This window comes from Choristoneura fumiferana, chromosome 19 (assembly GCF_025370935.1).
Source record: "Choristoneura fumiferana chromosome 19, NRCan_CFum_1, whole genome shotgun sequence".
Taxonomy (NCBI): domain Eukaryota; kingdom Metazoa; phylum Arthropoda; class Insecta; order Lepidoptera; family Tortricidae; genus Choristoneura; species Choristoneura fumiferana.
In genome coordinates this window covers 9,509,825-9,529,531 of record NC_133490.1, presented here as the reverse complement: position 1 = coordinate 9,529,531, position 19,707 = coordinate 9,509,825, and the positions used below count along the sequence as shown (strand labels likewise).

Sequence of the window (19,707 nt, the reverse complement as noted above, 5' to 3'; positions counted from 1 at the left end):
AGCTAGAGTCTCTAAATTTGGTACACATAGCTACAGTATCATACAAGTAATAAGTTTTTTTTTCGAAATTCTCAAGTACCTAGCCCATATTTTGTTTCTCCATGAACCAAAACCATAAAACTCATAAAATTTACATGCAACGTGCAATTTACTTACAAACACATATCGACTTTTCTGATGGACTACCCTATTACGTCAACTGCCATGCCGAGTACAGTCGGGTTCATAAAGCGATAAACGAAAATAAATACTATTCCATTAAACAGTTGAATTGGAAACATGACACAACAACAGCAAAAGTTTTCCATTTATTAATAAGCAGTTAATAAATTAAATTGGAATCCAATAAGAATCTAATAGAAATGTTATAAGAATCGAATAAGATTTGTATTTAAAACACAACTGCAACTCGTACGACAATCTAAACAAGGATTTATAGTCGCACTTAGGCCTTCTACACATTATAAGATTTTTTGTGTGAAAGAAACTTCTCATAAGATTTTTTCCAAGTTATAAATATCTGGTGCCTTATGAGAAATGTCTTATAAGAAATGCAGTTGCATTGGTTTATATGACACCATAATAATATATTCCAATTGCAATCTTATAAGACATTCTGATTAGACAGAGACGTAAATAAATAAGACACAAGAAATTTCCTAATAGCATGCAATGATCTTACCGAACTGCCATCGCCCTATTTGACGATTATTTTTATCCGTTGCTAAAATACATTAGTCACTTTTGTCCCCGACTGTGGCGCCAGCGAATGTAAGTCCACAAAAATATTTTTACTCCGATGACCTAGATTCAAAATAGGTACCCGTTCTAGTTTATCGATTTTAATTTTATCACCCTGGTTGACTAAGTTTGCTATGATTTTATGACAAACATTATATGGACGTTTCTTTGTTATAATGTTTTAAATTTTCACGATTCTCACTTATAATTTAATATCTTTCAGGACTTTCGATTGGGACTTAATCTCCTAAGATGTTAAGAGTTAGGTATTGGGAGGGTGCGAAGTACTAGGTGGGGGTAATGAAATCTATCGCAGCGCTCATAGTGGCCAAAAGAAGAAATAATCTAGGCTTTGTCATCTGTCATACTCTTATGAATCTGTCATTAATAAAGCAATTTGTATAGACTTTAACTACCTAATTTTAGTAATAGATGTTTCTGTTATGATGCGAGCTTGAATTATTGAACACTGTCGCTGTTTTGTTCTTAATTCCTCTACATCTCGGACATGTCCAGCAACAATTTTCCTTATGAAACGGTTTGTGGTTGAAATTGTATATTAAGTGATACTCACAAAACCGGTCTTCAAAATGATACTCATTTTGATCTGAAAACGATATCTAATTTATTACTAGCGATATAAGAACAATTACATAATTTTACTATTATTCAAAGAAACCGATAAGATGGCTTTATCTTTTCGTTTTATAGTAAAAGTACAACTAAACATGAAGTAAACAAACCTTGACATAACGAAAATAAAACACACTTTTTGAATAAATTTTACTTACCTCATATAACTAAAAAAAATAAAAATAAAATAAATTATAAAATGTTTTGCTCTATTTGTCGATCCTTGTTTTTTGGATTGCTCCTCTACCACTCAAAGGTTGACTGGCAGAGATCCCTGCAGGGATAAGTCCGCCTTTGTACTTAACATAATTTTATTTATGTAACCTTTTTGTTTTTCCTTTTTGTACAATAAAGAGTATAAACAAACAAACAAACAAATAACTTTAATGACCAAAAATGAATTCACAACCTTTGTCCACCCAAATCACGGTATCACAGTAATTTTGTATTATAAATTAATACGTGATAGGTTTGATGTTTGTCACAATGTCGCGATGAAATTTCAAAACGTCAGAGCATCAGAGCCAAAAAACTTGCGGACGCTAGGTGGCGCTGATGTCATGTACAGACAGAGCCAATAGATTTAGAGAAAATAATGTTTTGCCATTGCATTTTGTCGGAAAACTTCGTATTCGTCATGCTTTCTCAACTAGCTTACTGAAGTTTACTGGAGCTAATTAAAAAAGTAAGAGAAATATGAACTGATCCAACAAAATGGAAAAAGATTATTCACTAGATCTGTAGGTACTCTGTACTTATCCAAGGGGCGAATTTAGATAGGTACGTGACCCGTGTGTTTTTTTTTTCTTTAATATTTCTCATTTACTTTATTTTGCTGGTTTCAACAGTTACTTACAGAATTGTAGTATAATTTTGTTTCGAAAAAATTACTTCATGCCAAGTTTCTTGCAACGCGTTCTTCTTGATTGTGATGAAATGATGTTTTTTCTGGAAGCGCTGATATGTAGTAGAACCCTTTGCGGCCTACTAACAGATTAATTAAATGTTTGATTTTAATTTTAAATACCGTAAAATGAGGTTACTTTACCCCCCACTGGGTAACTATGCTCCAGTTCTGTATTTTGTTTAAATGTCTTGCAGGTCCCCGTACTTCCTAATAAAGTGACAACACTGAACTTCAATTTTTGCTTCAATATTTTCTTTACTTTTCCCCCTGGTGTTGCAGGTGTCTTTGGGCGGTGGTGATCTCTTACCATCAGGAGACCCACTTGCTCGTTTGCCATCCAGTCGAATAAAAAAAATGATACTGATGGTGTAAAAATGCACCAAACGCCTCCTATAAATTATATAGTATTATAGTATAAATTATGAATGAAATTAAATTTAGGAGCATTAGTTACCCAATATGAAGTAGTTTAAGCAAGTCAGCATGATAGTAGGGGTAATCAACTTTATATAAATACATATATGAACATACCACAGCACAATAATTTTCAAAATAAAACATAGATTACGAAATTTGGAGCAAATATTGGAGCAAAGTAACCTCATTTTACAGTATCTATATTGCTAATAACTCGATGTTTAGCAACCTTTCGGTGGCCTAGGTCGTGAGTGTACTCCCTTACCCAACTTGTGGTCACGAGTAGGTACATACGAGTACCCTAATAAGATTTTTCTAATATGGCGCAATTGTCTAAGTAATTTGTTCTGAGTCTGTGTTTTCAACCGACTACTTTTTGGTTCAAAATAAGTCTTAAAAGGGTAATTTGATGTTTCGTCTTCTCTTCTATGAACGGCGTTGGACATTTGCTACTGCATTTCCTGCTACGTAAAATTAAAAAAAAACATTAACTGTAAAATTATCGAAGTAACTTCAGTGACTGGTGTTCCTTGGATACTAACTATAATTATCATAGTTAACGATATTTGAAATAAACTAATCATTTTAGAATCTAATCTTATCAGTGAAAGAAAATCCAATTAGATTTTTGTTACAAATTATTTTCAACAAATTTAAATATCATAAATATTTAAAACCAACGCGCGAAACGGGTGAATTTATCAACACTTGGTAACATTATAAAAAACTTTTGAAAAATTCTAGTCTCGGTCCAGCATCTCCTAACCCAACGATAGTTCCTAAAAATACCTACATAACTTTAATTATGAAGATATAATTATTTTCCTTCGATATATATAAAGTAGTGTAAAGTGATAAATATATTAGACTAAGTGTTCAACCAAAAGAAATTGAAGAAAACAATGTCTGTGACGGTTTCGAGTTCAAACTTGTTTACGAAAAACCAAATGAATCTACCAATGAAGACGGAATTTGAGGAGTATAGCGGTGAAGATAACGCTAAGATGGATCAAATAGATAATAACTCCAGCGATGCTATTTCAGAGTCTAGTGATCTTGAAAACAACGGACCTAACGAAGAAACGAATAATACAGCTCTTGATTACACTGAAAACGCATTTTCACTTCAACCTGTAGCTGATTTTATTAAAAAGGAGTTCCTACCCGACTTCGATTTTGCTAATCCTTTTAGAAATCAAAATTTTGCCTTCAAGGATGGTTTCCAGAACACCAGATCACCTTTCTTGCTTCCTACTCAGCTGTATAAGAATTTTCTGGCTAACCTTGGCAAGAGGAGAAGGAATGTTGCTGAATGTTACTCGTTGTATCCTAGGAACATGTTGTTTTCAAACGGCTTCGGATTTGAAGTGTCTGATGATGAGAACAATGGAGACAGGACGACCGAATCTCCTGACGAGGTAATGGATATGATTGAGCATACTGCTTGCAGTTAGATAATTTGCAACGCAATAGCTATTATAGATTTTAAGCCAAGAAATCTTAAACATATAGCAAGACATCCTAAGCTAATGCTCCAATTTGTTACTGATGTATTAGGTACACTCAAGGTCTCTACCTATTACACCGTATCATATCATGACCGTAACAGTAACGTGCCGGGCAAAAATATATTCTTTGTTGTGAAAAGTATGAGACTATGCCCACTATCACGTTTCCTAACCAACCGTCGCTGTCGCCTGTCATCTATGCGCTTGGCATTCCGTTCCTGACTCGTTCCTATTACGGTCATAGCATGATACGATGTAGTGGGTAGAGACTTTTATAAATACTAAGTATGTACAATCAAAGTCATAAATAAGTGATCATTTCTGTAGCTTGTCGCTTTCAGTCGTTGCACAATTTCGTATGGCTTTTCAAACACGACGTTAAAGGTACAAAAGTGGTCACTTATTTATGACATTGACTGTACTTACCAAGGCAGAACATAATAGAGAATATTATTGTGTGACATTTTGATGTACTCGTTTTGATTCGGGCACCAATTCCCAAAAACAACGAAGCGAATGGTGAACAGTGTAATTCCTTCTTCAATGGTGTGTGTGAAATTTTCTGTACGTACTAGGCACTCGTCTCATTCCGAGAGGAGGCTTGTGCCCAACAGTGGGACGCATAAGGCTGGGATCAAGATGCAATAACAACCAAAATATTCTTTAAGAGGGTCACCTTTAGATTGATTATGAAGAGAGGATAAATTAATATGATGGTTACTGAATACTTACTTAAATATGTTTCGAATTCACGTTTTGCTAAAATTTCATCTTTCTCTTTCTTTCACGCGAATTTATGAATTTAACTATACGAGTAAGAGTGATATCGTAGAGGATATTCCAATCCGCGTAACTACCATTAGAATTTCGCGTAACTGTCATTTTTTTTAATGAAAATTCTTTTAAATAAACCAAGCGTGAAGTTAAAAAGTATCCCCTTTAAAACTACACTTGGTGGAGACAAAAAAATGTATCTTTTCTTATCTAGTGATGCATTTTGCGTACCTACCTCTGGGACCCTTACCTCCAATAATAACTCATTGCCATAGTGTATTGCATACACAGTCAGTCAGCTTTGCACCAAACTAACATGGTCATATGTTTCAGAAGGCGGGCGCGTCGTCAGCGTTCGTGTGGAGTGGAGGGGGGCAGGAGCAGGCAGCCGCGCAGCCCGCCGCCGTGCCGACCGGTGAGTTTGACAGTAATTGTAATGTGACGGTTGATGCTAAGATGAAGAAGCAGAAGGATGCTAAAGTGTGATCAAATTTAATTCGCGTCATCTTTCACATTATATACCTAATCGGCAGATTGACTAGAAGATGGTAGATACTGTATCGACTATATCTAAGACACACTAAAAGTTCTTGACTGTTGGCCTCTTGGACAGACTCTGAGTCGCGCAATGAGCTAAAAAGAGAGGTATACTTTGTGCGATAGAATCTTGCATACAAAAATTTGCTGAACAACTAAAGCCACCGATTTAGCTCGAAGAATATGCAAGTTAAAGTGGCAATGGGCGGGTTCCATAGTTCGAAGAACAGATGACCTTTGGAGATAAACATCCTCGAGTGAACCTAGAGTCCCCATACGCTAGCTCATACCCTCACTCTAGAGAATACATGTTCTATCGGGTACAACTACTAAGGATGCTTCTCATGCTTTTGATGCGTAGTGGATCAATTCCTGGGTAGTTAGGTACTTTGCGCCTGCATCAGCAGCACCCTACCGCAGCAGGGTAGGCAGCACTAGCGCTGCCTCTGCTACCCTCACGCTAGAGAATACATGTTCTATCTGGTACAACTACTAAGGATGCTTCTCATGCCTTTGTCTTCTGCAGGCACGTCAGGCGGCGGCGGGGCGCAGGGTCTAGTGCACTGGATGTCCGTCATGGCGGAGCACATGGGAGGGGGGCACCACGACCCCTCCCATTATGCTCTTCCCCCCTGGAACAACGGGGGTGTCGATGTAAGTACACTTTGGAAATAATACATTACAATGCCCCTTAATTTTTGACGTCGCGGATGAATGTTCTATATTCTGCTGCAAGAAGAACACAAAAAAACAACGAAAATAATAAAAGCCTAGTTAGACTTTAACGCGCTTACGCTAGAGAGAATAATCACCAGAGAGAGAGATGCAATTTTTCTTGCTACTAAAATCGATTACATTGTTCCTAAAACAGATCTTATAGATAGTTTCAGACTTTCCCATACTGAGCGATCTAAATGACGTCAATCTGTATATTAAGGACTCTTGGCTAGATCCCCAGCACTGAGCTATCTACATCCATATTATATAAAAAAAAAAATTGTGTGCCCGATATTCTCTGCCTAATAGATTTTTTTTAATCCACACACTTCACTAAAACCGTTGATTTTTTTCTCACGTTTCGTAATTTGCATGCTCCTGGGACGAAACAGATCATTTTTTACCATTAAAAAAAAACCGCGTCGTATTCCGTACTAAATAGACAAAACCTGTTTAAGATTCGAAACGCATCATTAACTGCCAGCCAACTACGTTATACTTTCCACTAATAAACAACATTAACAACTCTATTTTATGGGTAATAAGCAATAGGAATTAAGGCAGAGTTGCAAAGTATTTTTGTCACCCCTTTTACTTCTTAAAGTGCTCGATTGAATGTAGCGACACCCGCGGCGACGCAAAAGTATGCAAAATAGTTCACCGACCACCCTAGTTTTAAAGCCTTTACTTCAAATATCGCCTTTGTATTCATGTCCAAAGTTGAAAGAAAGCAAGCCTAAGCGACAAGGGATGTAAAGGAGAAAAGTAGTGTGCGTATACGTCGCTTTGGTATTTTTGTCTAAATGCCGTCTCATGTCGGTTAGGAATTTTGCATTTTAACTTTAAGTACATCCAAACGTTTCAGTCACAGTGGCGTTTTTTCTATTTTGAATCTAATGCTTTAATATTAAAGCTGGATTTTTGCTTATAAGATGTAGTTATTGATGACGGATTAGGTAAATGTCGTACTCGAAATCATTATGGACACTGATTAATCATGTAAAATTTTTCATAGAGCAAAATCGACGCATTTAGTTCTTTTTCTTGAGAATATTTGCATGGATTCATGCCCCTAGCTTTTGCTAATGTGGTTATTAAAAAAGGATTTTTTATTTAAATTTAGAACGCGGTATCTCGTGAGAAAAAAAGTTTACTTTGAAGTAGACAAAAAATGTTTTAAAGCGAAATGACGACTGTTTTGTAAATAAATAAATATCATGGGACAATTGACACCAATTGTCCTAGTACCAAACTAAGCAAAGCTTGTAATATTATGGATACTAGGCAACGGATAAGCATACTTAAATACAATTAAACGACCAAAACCCGGGAGCACACATTCATGTTATTCATACAAAATATCTGTACCGGCCAGGATCGAGCCCGGGACCTCAGGCTCCGTAGTCAGTTCTCTAACTACTTGACTATCTGCTCATCAAATGACACACTGGAGAAAACAATACTTTTTCACATAATATTAGCACCTGATCAAAGTATTACAGTGTTGCAAGAAAAAAAAATACCAGCAGACAAGACAAGCGAGACAAATAATTCATTTTTTGCCCACAATTCTATAAAAGGAGTTAGAAACAGCAGATAATCATAGACAAGAAAAATATATACTTTTTGCGGCACTTGTGGATTCAAGAAAAACGAACAATCACTATTAAACAGTAGCTGAGAAAAAAGGCCAAGAGCATGTCGACCCACACGTATTACTCGTAATGTAGTTTTTCGTACTAATTTGCGGCAAATATTGTATCTATTATGTACATTATGTACAGTTAAAAAAACTTAAGAAGCTGGCCTGTTGTATATACTCGAAGTAGAGTAGTGCACAGAATTGATATGGAACTTAAGTAATTTTTCGAATATGGACCGTCGACTTATTATACGGACACACATAATATAGTTAGGTTAATATACGAGTATATACAGTCTTGATTTACTATTACTCGTTAACTTGCAAAGCTTCTGTTTAATTATACAAAATGCTATAATTTTTTTGATTTATCCAAAAAAAACCTGTTTGACCAGGAGGGGATGGAGGACGTTTGCATAAGTTTGAACTTAAAAGCTATTTTTTGCAAAGGAATACCTGAATAAAAAAATGAGATAGATGGATTAATAAAACTACATAATTGATACACAAAATAACTACCAAATTACTAGGTAGTACTAAGTCCTCCGAGCTAAGAAGACCCATAACACGCAAAAGCTTTATGGAGATTATTTTTGTTATTTTGACAATGATGTTGACTATGGACCTAAAAAGAAGCATCTAATGGAAACCTCAGATACAAACCAAGGCAGATAACTTTGCCCTTAAAATTAGACAGACGCTTTCAAAATTGTTAATGTTGATTGTTTGAAAAATCTAAGAAATTACTCAATAAATTACAAAAAAAAACAATAAATAATATAGCTTCATAATCGTTTTAAACACGAAAGTACCGTGAAACTCACTCATATTAAATGATATAAGTCGGGAAATCTTCATAATTGTGGTACTTACTACTAGACTTTCGTCGCACTAAAAGAAAGAGAAATTGCTGTATTTAACAACACAGAAAATTGAATGTATTTAAAAACGACACCGTTTGGGCGAGGTTCAAACGGAACTGTGCAATCAAGACCGTAACAGCTATTTTCATGTTAGTTAATAACAATTAGGTTTACACTTTTACGAAATAACTAGCTTATTAAGAACGGCTGCAGTTAGTAAAAACAGAAAAGGTGCGGTTAAAGAATGTACTAGAAGGCCTTGTAATGTAGAGTCAGCAACAAAAATATACATACGTTTGAAGTGCCTAAAATAATGTATACAGGACTTTATTGCCTGAACATTAAGGTTGTGTAAACATATTTTTTGCAATTTGGCTGTATTCATTTCTTTGTTGCTGACTGTACGATACCATTGTAAGGTACAAAAAACACTCGTCCTGAAATATTACCCATTTAATTCATGTCTTCGTTATGCTGAGTCAGCGACCGTTTCGCTTTTGCGGTCACACAAAATTGTGTCTATGTATGTTAATATTTTCATGTGTGTTTTCATGTATTTCTTTTTTTGTTTCTTTGCGTGTAATTTGTGTAAATTTTATTGTATTTGTGTGTCTTCTGTATATTAATACACAAATTACACACAAATAAACCAGAAAAAACACATGAAAATAGTAAAAAAAGTACTTTTAAACAAGAAAAAGTTGATCGACCTATTTGACAACTTTGACATTTAGAAGAAAGAATTTTTAGTTACATTAATAAATTATTATTATTAGTCTTCTTTCTTTATATCTTTCTTTCTTCTAAATGTCAAAGTTGTCAAAATAGGTCGATCAACTTTTTCTTGTTTAAAAGTTAAAACTTTGATTTTCTAATTTCGTTTTCTGTAGTCAAAATTCATCAAGCGTACATATATTATTGTCGTAGTTACTAATGGACTATCTCCTGAGCACATTAGTAGCATATATTACAATATTTTTTTCAAGAAACTGTTACTGTTGTATCTTGGACAACGGGACAGAATAACAAACAAGAAATAGTAGATTGTACAACAAGAGCATAAAACAAGCCATTTTACCCAAGACGTTCATATAGGCACCCGAGCCGGTACAGCGAGGGTGGACGGATAGCTACGTCGAGGGGAAAATGTTACACTCTACTTTTCACTTATATTGCGAGGAAATTAAATAGCAAGAGTGGATACAATTGTTCACTTTCTATATACCTTCTATTTTTCATGCATTATTATATAATTATATTTTTTTTAGTTTTATTCATTTGACTGATTTTTAGTTTTATATAAATCATGAATTATTAAAAAAGAAGAAACTTTTTGTTTGTGGCTGTTGACACCTGATTACTTAGACGAAGATTTTATTTTATGCACTAGAGCATAAAAAAACATTTTATGTCGCCTAAATCCAGCATAAGCACGAACTTTAGGAGCATGAGAAGTGAAAAAGTTTATTGACTCAAATAGATCTCACGATACCTACTTGCGTATACTATATAACGTCACGCAATCCTCATTTAGTCAGTGCCAGCTAGGAGTGGCTGTGAAATTGTTTAGGCATTTTTGTGGACGCCTTTCCTTCGCGTAACGTCAGTCTTGTCCACTAATTGCCGATCAGCTATCGCTTATCACCGCATGCGCAGACACGCTCGAATGACCTGGAGGCTAGAAAGTCTATCTGTCTGTTAAAAAAAAAGGTATAACACGGTACGGTTCATAATATCTAATAATACGTACAGGATGATTACTATTTCCCCGCAAAAAAACTTTGTTACAAAGTAAGTATGATAATCATTAACAACAACAAAACAGCTAAGTAGTATTTATGATAATTCAGTGTTACCTAGTAGAGCCCGGCTCGTAAGGAAGTAGTAACTGACATAGACAGACAGATATAAAAAAGATTTTCTGACTTTTTTATTACTTGTGCTATAAGAGCTACCTTCAGACCAAATTTCAAGTTTCTAGGGCTGCTGGAAGTACCATAAAGGATTTGATTCCCCTACAATTTGTATGGAAACACCTTTTTAATCTTCGTTGTCTTAAAAGATTCATTTATTTAATCTTTGATTTATTTCAGCGCGATACCTCTACGCGTTCTTGAGAAAAGATTTTAAAAGACGGACGGACTGACAGACAGGCGGACAACTTAATTACCCTATAAGTGTTCCGTTTATGACAAACTGAGTTACGGTACCCTAATACAAATGAACAACTAAACAACTTTGTTGACGAAACATAAGAAGTCATAGTTTTTAGTTAGTAAATGCTACAAAAAAAACTCTATGTTCTTCGTACAAAAGATATGACAATCACGAGCAAGTATTAAAAATAGAAAGACTATAAGATTACATCTCTTCATACTAAAATTAATTGCGTTCTCACCCCAAAAAGTTCGCACTTGTAACTGACAAAAAACAACAATACCACATTGACATATCAAAATACAATAAAGAAACGGTCGCCGACAAAAGTAACTTTTTGAGTTACGACAAAAAAATTGGCAATATAATATAATATTATAGTGCCCTAACGATGTTTTGATGGCTGCTGTGGGCTTTCATACAAATGAAAAGACAAAAAAAACTACAGCCTGTAGGAACAAATAGTGATGGGAAATAATAACGGTGCTGACTTGATTAATTCAATCGTTTAAAATCAATCACGAGTGCGATTAGTTCAGTGAAAAGTTGGAAGCCACTTGGCAGCCGCTGCCGGAAAATATAACGGACGATGCGACTTGAATGTTTTCAAAGTTTCCAGTAAAATTTATGATATTCGTCCAAACGAACGTCATTTAATGATAATAAACAATAAAGCAAAATAAATTCTGATTCGATACAAAAAAAAGACTTATGGTAGTTGCGACCGTAGATATAGTTTAGATATAGTTAGTGTTTAGTATTGTAACTAAGGGACCCCATACATCCCTGTATTTCTTTTATTATTATTTTTTTGTATTTTATTTGTAATTATATTTTTATGAAAAAATGACTTTCTGCCAAGTTTCTTGCGGCGCATTCTTCTTGGCAATGATGGTCTTTCCGAAAGCGCTGGTAGTTTAAAAAAATGACGTGTAAAAGTGCCCATTGCGGCCTATTTACTGAATAAATCATTTGAATTTTTTTTTTTTTTTTTAATTTGATAGACGTCACCACACGCCGCTTTTGTCGTAGACAAGCAATTAATGTTGTCAAATGAGTTGGATGAGAGCGACATAGTACAGTTGCTAGCATTATCGGCGCGTTTAGTCAAGAGAACCAAATCCCGAATCCAGTCCAGTGCATCTATAAACTTGGTCGTTTTTAAAAATCTTAGACTTCATTTAGAAATCATTGTTAGCGACGCGCTCGGCTGTACTTGCCCTATGTTGACAGTGTGCGCCTGCTTTGGAAACGTCGCCGTCAGCGAGTGTTTTTTGTTCTAAAATGTCAGGCCAACCGAGCGCCGCTTCCCAAAATTGTGATAAATCGGGCTTGAGAAATAGGTTCTTTTAATATCTTAGGAGTGTTCAGTCAGTGTTATAGCTATCTTCATTACAACCAGTGCACCATATCTTACAATCATTCTGGTAATAAAAACAATGTCAACTTTTTTCGATTGACATAATAGCTTCAAATTGTGATCATCTAAATTTTGACGTGGGCCTTATGAGGTTAAGTTCAATTCTCTCAAAGAGTGACTGACTGACGGACGCGGACAATCTAAAGCACTGGAGACCGAGACTTGAACATAACATAGAGCATTGAGCATAGAGCTTTTTTGAAACCTAAATGAATAGTCCTCCCATTCAGTCAAATGTTGACTGGTAAAAATCCCTTCAAGGGATAAGATTGCTTTTGAACATGTATTTTAATCGTCGTTTGACAATTACCATCCAGTATGATGAGTACGATCTATGTTTTAATTATTGGCTCCTATTACTAGCACGCAGGACCAAGCAAAGTGGTGTAAAAATTAAGAGGCCTTAACCCAGCAGTGGGTGGATGTGGGCTGACTTGATTGATTGATTACAAGCCACACCCGATATACATAAAATAGAGCACAAAATTTTGTGAATTAAACAATCAGATTAAAAACATAAGGTAGTATACCATCTTCTGAAATAGTACGGTTTTTTTTTACCATCTGCAAATTTCCCACGATCAAACCCCAACTAATAACATTTATTAATCAAATCAAATCAAAACAATTTCGCTCATCTCTATTAATCACACAGGTCCACAGTCAAACAAAAAGTTCTCATAGGTGATGCATTGCCAGTCACTCAAGCGTCAACAATCGATTATTGAACGAGTCCCATCTGCCAGATCATAACGGCTTAATTACACTACGTCAAAATCAATTCACCGATTAAATATTTGAATATGATTAACGTTTAATCATTTGTAAGAATTCCCTTATTGTTACAGCCCTAGCTGCATTCAAATATCGAACGACTATGTCCAACACTATCGCTCTTTACTTAAAGACTTTATGTCTACGCAATAAAGTTTGAATTGTAGTGGTTACTTGAAAGTTATGTCTGTTTAAAATTATATGTTTGAAGCAATGAATGAAAGATTCATGTGAATTCGTAGTCTGGTTTTTTGGAACATTGCGTAGTATCATTTACGTGTAATAAGTATAAATGATATTCCTTTTTTAAATGAATATTAATAGGTTTTACTGGCTTTCAGTAAGTACTCGTGCTGCTTAAAAAACGATGAATATGTTGTAAATTTACGTACTATTGGCAAAGTAGGTAAGTTTTTATTGTTCCCGATCGATACGTGTATGGGACGGGATTTAATAATAAAAAAAAAGTTTATTTTAGGCTCTGGTCTCATTATAAATCATATCAGATACATTATAATAATAATAATATTTGTAATTTAATAGAATTGCATACATTTACACTTAATAACCTAACAAACAAAAAGTTGGAAAACCCCCGACTTTGTCACTTCATAGTTCAATATCTCAAAAACGGCTGAACCGATTTTGATGGAACATGTCTAACAACCATCGCTAGAAAACCTGTTTTCGAATAAAAATAAACCGCATTCAAATCGGTTCAGCCGTTTAAGAGCTATGGTGCCACAGACGTACACATATAGCGGTCAAACTTATAACACATTAGGTTAAAAAAATTAAATAAATAAATGACACAATTACAAAATAGAAACATTTAAAATAAGATTTGAGATTTGCTTAGCTTATCATCTGATTAAAATATTATAATTCTTTGAATGCACATGCGTGTCGTTTACGCAAAAACCCGACTGCCTTAAAAAATACTAAAAAGAAGAAAACAAGTCTATGGGCTAGAACTTTGTTAAGTAGCTAACTTAAAGTTCAACATCGGGACCCATTAGGTAAGAATTTTTGAGCGTCACGATTTAAATGGGTCCCGACTGCAATGTTGAACGTTGCAATGGCAAGTCTACCTTTATAAAACGGATTCCAAAGGGTCTTAGGTATTTACTTCATACGACATTTCAACTTAATCCACTTCACTGCTACCAAAACAAGTTAAAATCACTAACTCATTACCACCCTAACGGAACCCTCATTACCATCGCAATGCTACCAAACACTTGAAATTAACTTACGATATTAATAACACTAGGGCGACCAAAAACAATGGCCAAAGTGAGACAACAATGCGTACAATAAACGCACATATCTATCGTACGGTGGCCGCAATTTTGACAGGCGAGAGACCGGTCCTGGAAGATTAATGGTGGCTCTACTCATCGCGGTAATGACCCCACGGTAATGACATACAGGGTAGGGTGGCTGCGGTTTACGACTTTTTCTTGAGATAGCATCTTGAGTTTGATTTGAACGGAGGACTGGATTAGGTGATAAGTTGGGTTTTCTTTCGCTAGATGGCGATTTAGATTTGTTTAATAAATTGATTTGTTAATGAGCTACGAGCTGTAGGTATAAGATCTCAGCACGCAGCTAGAACTTGAAAACTGTGATTTATGTTTTTAATAATAATAAAGTATGATAATAAATTTTCGATAAATAATTCAAAGTCAGAGTCAAAATATCTTTATTCAATTTAGGCTAAAACAAGCACTTATGAATGTCAAAAAAAAATTACCACCGGTTCGGAAAAACCTCTGTTGAGAAGAATCCGGCAAGAAACTCAACGAGGTATATTTTTTTAAACAGATTTACAATATTATTAAATTATATCTATATATCACAAGTATTTAACACAACTTTATTTTTAACACAGTAGGTTCGCTATTTGAAGGGATTCGAAGGGAATGCGGATCGGAATTATTTCCAAATATCCCTGTCCATGATATAATCATTAACTTTATAATACGCCTTAGATATTAATGTCTTCTTGACAATAGATCTGAATTTTGTATCTGTTTCATTTGTAATAATTTTTGGAATTTTATTACAAAAACGTATGCAATTTCCCAGAAACGACTTTTTGGTTTTAGCCAGTCTGTAAGATGGAACTTTAAGCTTCCCTGTGTTTCCAGTAGCCTTTGGCTTATCGACGTTAGTGGGAAAATCAAATATGTTCTTTCTTACATACATGATTATTTCAAAAACATAAAGCGACGGCAGGGTTAGGATACCTGTTCCCATAAAAAAGATCTTAAAGATTCACGGGTTACTTCCATGAAAACTGTTTCGGTTTTCAATTTAGTACTATCGACAGAGCTTTGATCGAGCTAAGACTCGAGAGCACGCGCTTTCTTAGAGATAAGACTAAACTAAATCGATTTTTTTTCCTCCCAAGAAACTGTACTTAACAAATTTCATCAAAATTGTTAGAACTGTTTCCAAAATTTCTGAAATAAATTACCTAATACTAGAATTGGTCGTCTATAGGTATTCTATTTATTTATCACACTTATATTAACTTTACATAATCATCATCATCGGGCCTACGCGTCTGTTCCAGACGAATTTTGGTGTGTTGCCTGTGCACAACGTCTTTGGTGGCTGACTAGACCGATGCGAGAGCGACATGTTCGCCCACAGGCCAGACAAGATAAGTCCGCGGATATTGGTGCAGAACCGCCTTGGTGTCGTTTCTATCTCTTGTCAGCAAGTGCCTTGAGCCAAGCCTCAACGCAATGCCTGCGACTCTCCAATACACATCCGCGCCAACCTGTACGTTTGTCCGCCAACTTTTCCCAGTCAAGGTGGTCAATTTTGAAGGCGACCATATCTCGTTAAGCGCAGTCCTTAAATCTACACAAAGGTCCTCCGAAGTTTCTCTTGGCACTGGCCACTGCGCCGAGCATGACATGACGTGGTAATCGACAGGGCTCCATTCTACGCACATGCCCTAGCCAACGTAAGCGTCTCAGTTTGAGAAGAGCGATTAGGCTAGGCAGCTGTGCAATTTCTAGAACCCTCTCGTTGGTGACCCTGTCTTGCCATGAAATAGCCAGGATCCTACGCAGTCAGCGCATGTAGAAGGAGTTTTACCGACGCTCTTGTTTTGCAGACGTTGTTCCAGGTTTCAGCTTCGTACAAAAGGATGCTCATGATGGAAGCCTGAAAGACAACCATCTTGGTCTTTGTATTGAGCTTTTTATTGTTCCTCACTCTTGTACTAATGACTTTATATATAAAATACAGGATTAACGAGTAATACTGTACGATTATCACAGCATTAATCATCATCATTATCTCGGTCTATATACGTCCTACTGCTAGGCACAGCCCTCCTCTTAGAATGAGAGGGCTTGAGCCATAGTTCTCACGCGGACCCAGTACGGATTGGGAATTTCACACACAACATTGAATTACTTCGCGGGCTTATGCAAGTTCCCACATTATGTTTTTTTTCACGACTTAGTGAACGTAGCGAAAAAAATTCTACTAGCTAGACTTCTACTCACTGTACCTACCTACTGTCTAAAGAGCTAGCCAGATAAAGCGTCAGAATAGGAGTTATGTAGGTCAAGACAAGACCCCTTTGCTTAGCTTAAAAGGGTATAAAGTAAGTCACTAGACGTAAAAAAAAATTTTTTTTCGTTTATACATGGTCACCCCAGCATCCTTGCTTAATGTCTTTGCCGTAACGGAAAAAACTCTGGCATGTTTATCTTGGTACGACGCAGCGTCTGCGAATTGGCTGTCCCTTGAATTTCGGGACGGTCCTAATCGATTTTAGCGGGACGGGCCTAATTTGCCGGATTAATTGTGGACACCCTCGTCTACGGCCAATTTCCTTGTAGCAATGATATTGCTAGTATTGTTTCTGAGGTGATTTTGTTGATGGTGATGATTAATGTACTGTAATGACGTTATTTGTTTGCTGGTAATTATTTTACTCCTTAGCTTATGTCTAATCTGACGCGTGGACTACCTCTTATGTTTTTGTCATAACAAACATCTCAACACCCATGTCATAACAAACAGAATGGCCGTTAGGGCCGAAAAGTTCTCGAATGGAGACCGTGGATCAGCAAGCGCAGCTCAGGACGTCCACCAACGAGATGGACGGATGATTTGGTTAAAGCAGGATCACGGTGCTTGCAGGTCACTTTTAACCGAAGCAACTGGAGATCTATGCGGGAGGCCTATGTTCAACAGTGGACGTCCTACGGCTGACACATACTTAAATATTTAAAATATTAAACATTCAAGACTTTGTGATGTGAAACAATTCATAATCCCAGACTATATACGTCCTACTACTAGGCACAGAGCTCCTATCAGAATAAGAGTGCATGGGCAGTAGTTCCCACACGGGCCCACTGCCGATTGGAAACGTCACACACATATTTGAATTGCTTCGCAGGTTTGTGCAGGTTTCCTCACGATGTTTTCCTTCACCGTAAAGCTAGTGGTAATTTTCAAATGCAATTTTGCACATGTAATTTGAAAAACTCAGAGGTGCGAGCCGGGGTTTGAACCCACGATCCTCTGCTAGAAAGGCCATAAACAAACCATTAAGCCGCCACGGCGTGAAACGATTATTAGAAAAAATTGATGATACCATCATTTAAATGCATTTTGTGATACTACATAAAAAAATATTGAAGTTTGATATGACTTTTTCTTCTCGACCCTCAAACGTGTCTGACCCTAGAACAGACAATTCTATAGAACGAAATCACTCAACCATAAATTCCTCATATTTGTTCACATGTTAATAAAGAACAACGAAATGCGAATCGAATCGCTTACGGCTACCAGAAGTTAAAATAAGCATGCATATTCAAAAACGATTACTTATAATACACCTAGTTATATTAATTAAAAGGCTCAAATCTCTTTTTAATCAAGCGGAAATTTACAAAGCAACCCTACCCTAAGGTATTCGCATATTATTTCTTCACATTATATTGCTTGCAAGATGCAGTTATATTTTTTATATCTCCCACATTAGTATTAACTGATTTGGCATAATGGTTTGACAAGGCCTCTGAATTTGTAAAAGAATGTGTAAACCCTTGCTCACACATTCGCCCGTTTCGGAATATTATGGCCCGAGGGGAACTATTATGGCCCAAGCCCTCTGATCCTGAGAGGAGGCCTGTGCCCACAGTAGTGGGTCGTATATAGGCTGGAATGATGATTAAATCCATTGATATTCCTTAATAAAATAAACTCCACCATAGAGCACTGTAAAAGAAGTTTTTATTCTTTTATGACCCCAAACAAATACCAAAGCCAAAGCTTTGGAAGTTCCCAAACAGGGCCCGGGAGGACCCTTTACAGGATACATATACATACACACATATAATATGACTCGAGCACTACTGCTGTCAATATCGGAAAAAAAGGGAAACAGGAACGAAATCAATCAAACTTGATTTGTGTTAAAAACAAACAAGCAATAAAAATATATAAAAAAATCAAATGATATACGGTACATTGAATGAATCATCAACATACATGTATGTGATCAAATCTTGCAAGTTTTTGACCCACTTCTAGCAGTCGGATCGACTTCAAATTTGGCATAATTATGTAAATCTGATGACAATACAACAATCTGATAGTGACATCTTTGTGGTACTGTGGTTCAGCCGTAATCATCCCCGAAGGAACTCCTCAATGGTTAATGGCATAGACTGCAGACAATGCAAAAAATGCTTGTATTTTTTTAACACAAAGTAATTAAAATATACGGTGGATTGTACACAGGATTATTCCTTTTTTATGAGACAGTTTGTTTTACTAGTGTCTACTTGGTAACTACGTTAACAAAATTGTATTATTTTTCAAAAATTACTTTAAAGTATCAACTCCTTTTATAAGCACTTACGCAATAAATACTTGTACAAGCCACTGTTTTATTTTTTGTTTCAATAAATTTTACAGAAGACGCCAATAAATATTCTTCCAATACAATATTATGAGAGGTACAATGGCCCAGTTCATAAGGTACCGTATTATTGGGGACATAAATCCTTTGCCCTTTATTTTTATTTTATTTTAATTTAAGGGTTATTTGCAAAGGGGTGAGTTGTGGGGTTACCTGTCTTGAGAAACGTTACTTTACTCGTAAAGTGTGTTTGAAAGATCTTGATCTTTGTTAAGTTGTGAAGTCATAAGATAGGACTGTTTCTTTTAGTAAAAAGTTAGGAACAAATTAAATGGTATCAATATTCTATGAATCAATAAAATTATAATTATTAACAATAATCAGAGTTCACTATAATTGAAACAGGTTGTCACAATTATGCTTTCTAACCAGCACAGATTATATTATACAACTCAGACAAATAAAGTGTCTGGTCGTTGAAAATGCTTTTGAAAATACACTGATTGAGCTGGACGGGGAGACCTGTGTCCAGACGAATAATGATGATGAAAATTAAATAAATGCTTGATTTACACGACACATGTTTACAGTTATTTTTAGAAAATAATTTTGTCACACTTAGTTTTGACCATGAGCTTAGAAATTTCTGACAGCCATATTTTTGTTTCCTGACATTATTTGAACTTACTCTGTACGTAGGTATACATAG

General features: G+C 35.7%; 1 protein-coding gene across 1 annotated transcript in view; it reads left to right on the top strand.

The window, feature by feature from the left end:
• The first annotated feature begins 3,447 nt into the window (after positions 1-3,447).
• LOC141438620 (uncharacterized) overlaps positions 3,448-19,707 on the top strand; it is a 35,297-nt gene continuing 19,037 nt past the window's right edge. The window contains exons 1-3 of the mRNA XM_074102485.1: positions 3,448-4,116; positions 5,314-5,395; positions 6,044-6,171. Coding sequence (XP_073958586.1) covers positions 3,601-4,116; positions 5,314-5,395; positions 6,044-6,171 — 726 coding nt within the window. The 5' untranslated portion in view covers positions 3,448-3,600. The remainder of the gene's footprint in view (positions 4,117-5,313; positions 5,396-6,043; positions 6,172-19,707) is intronic.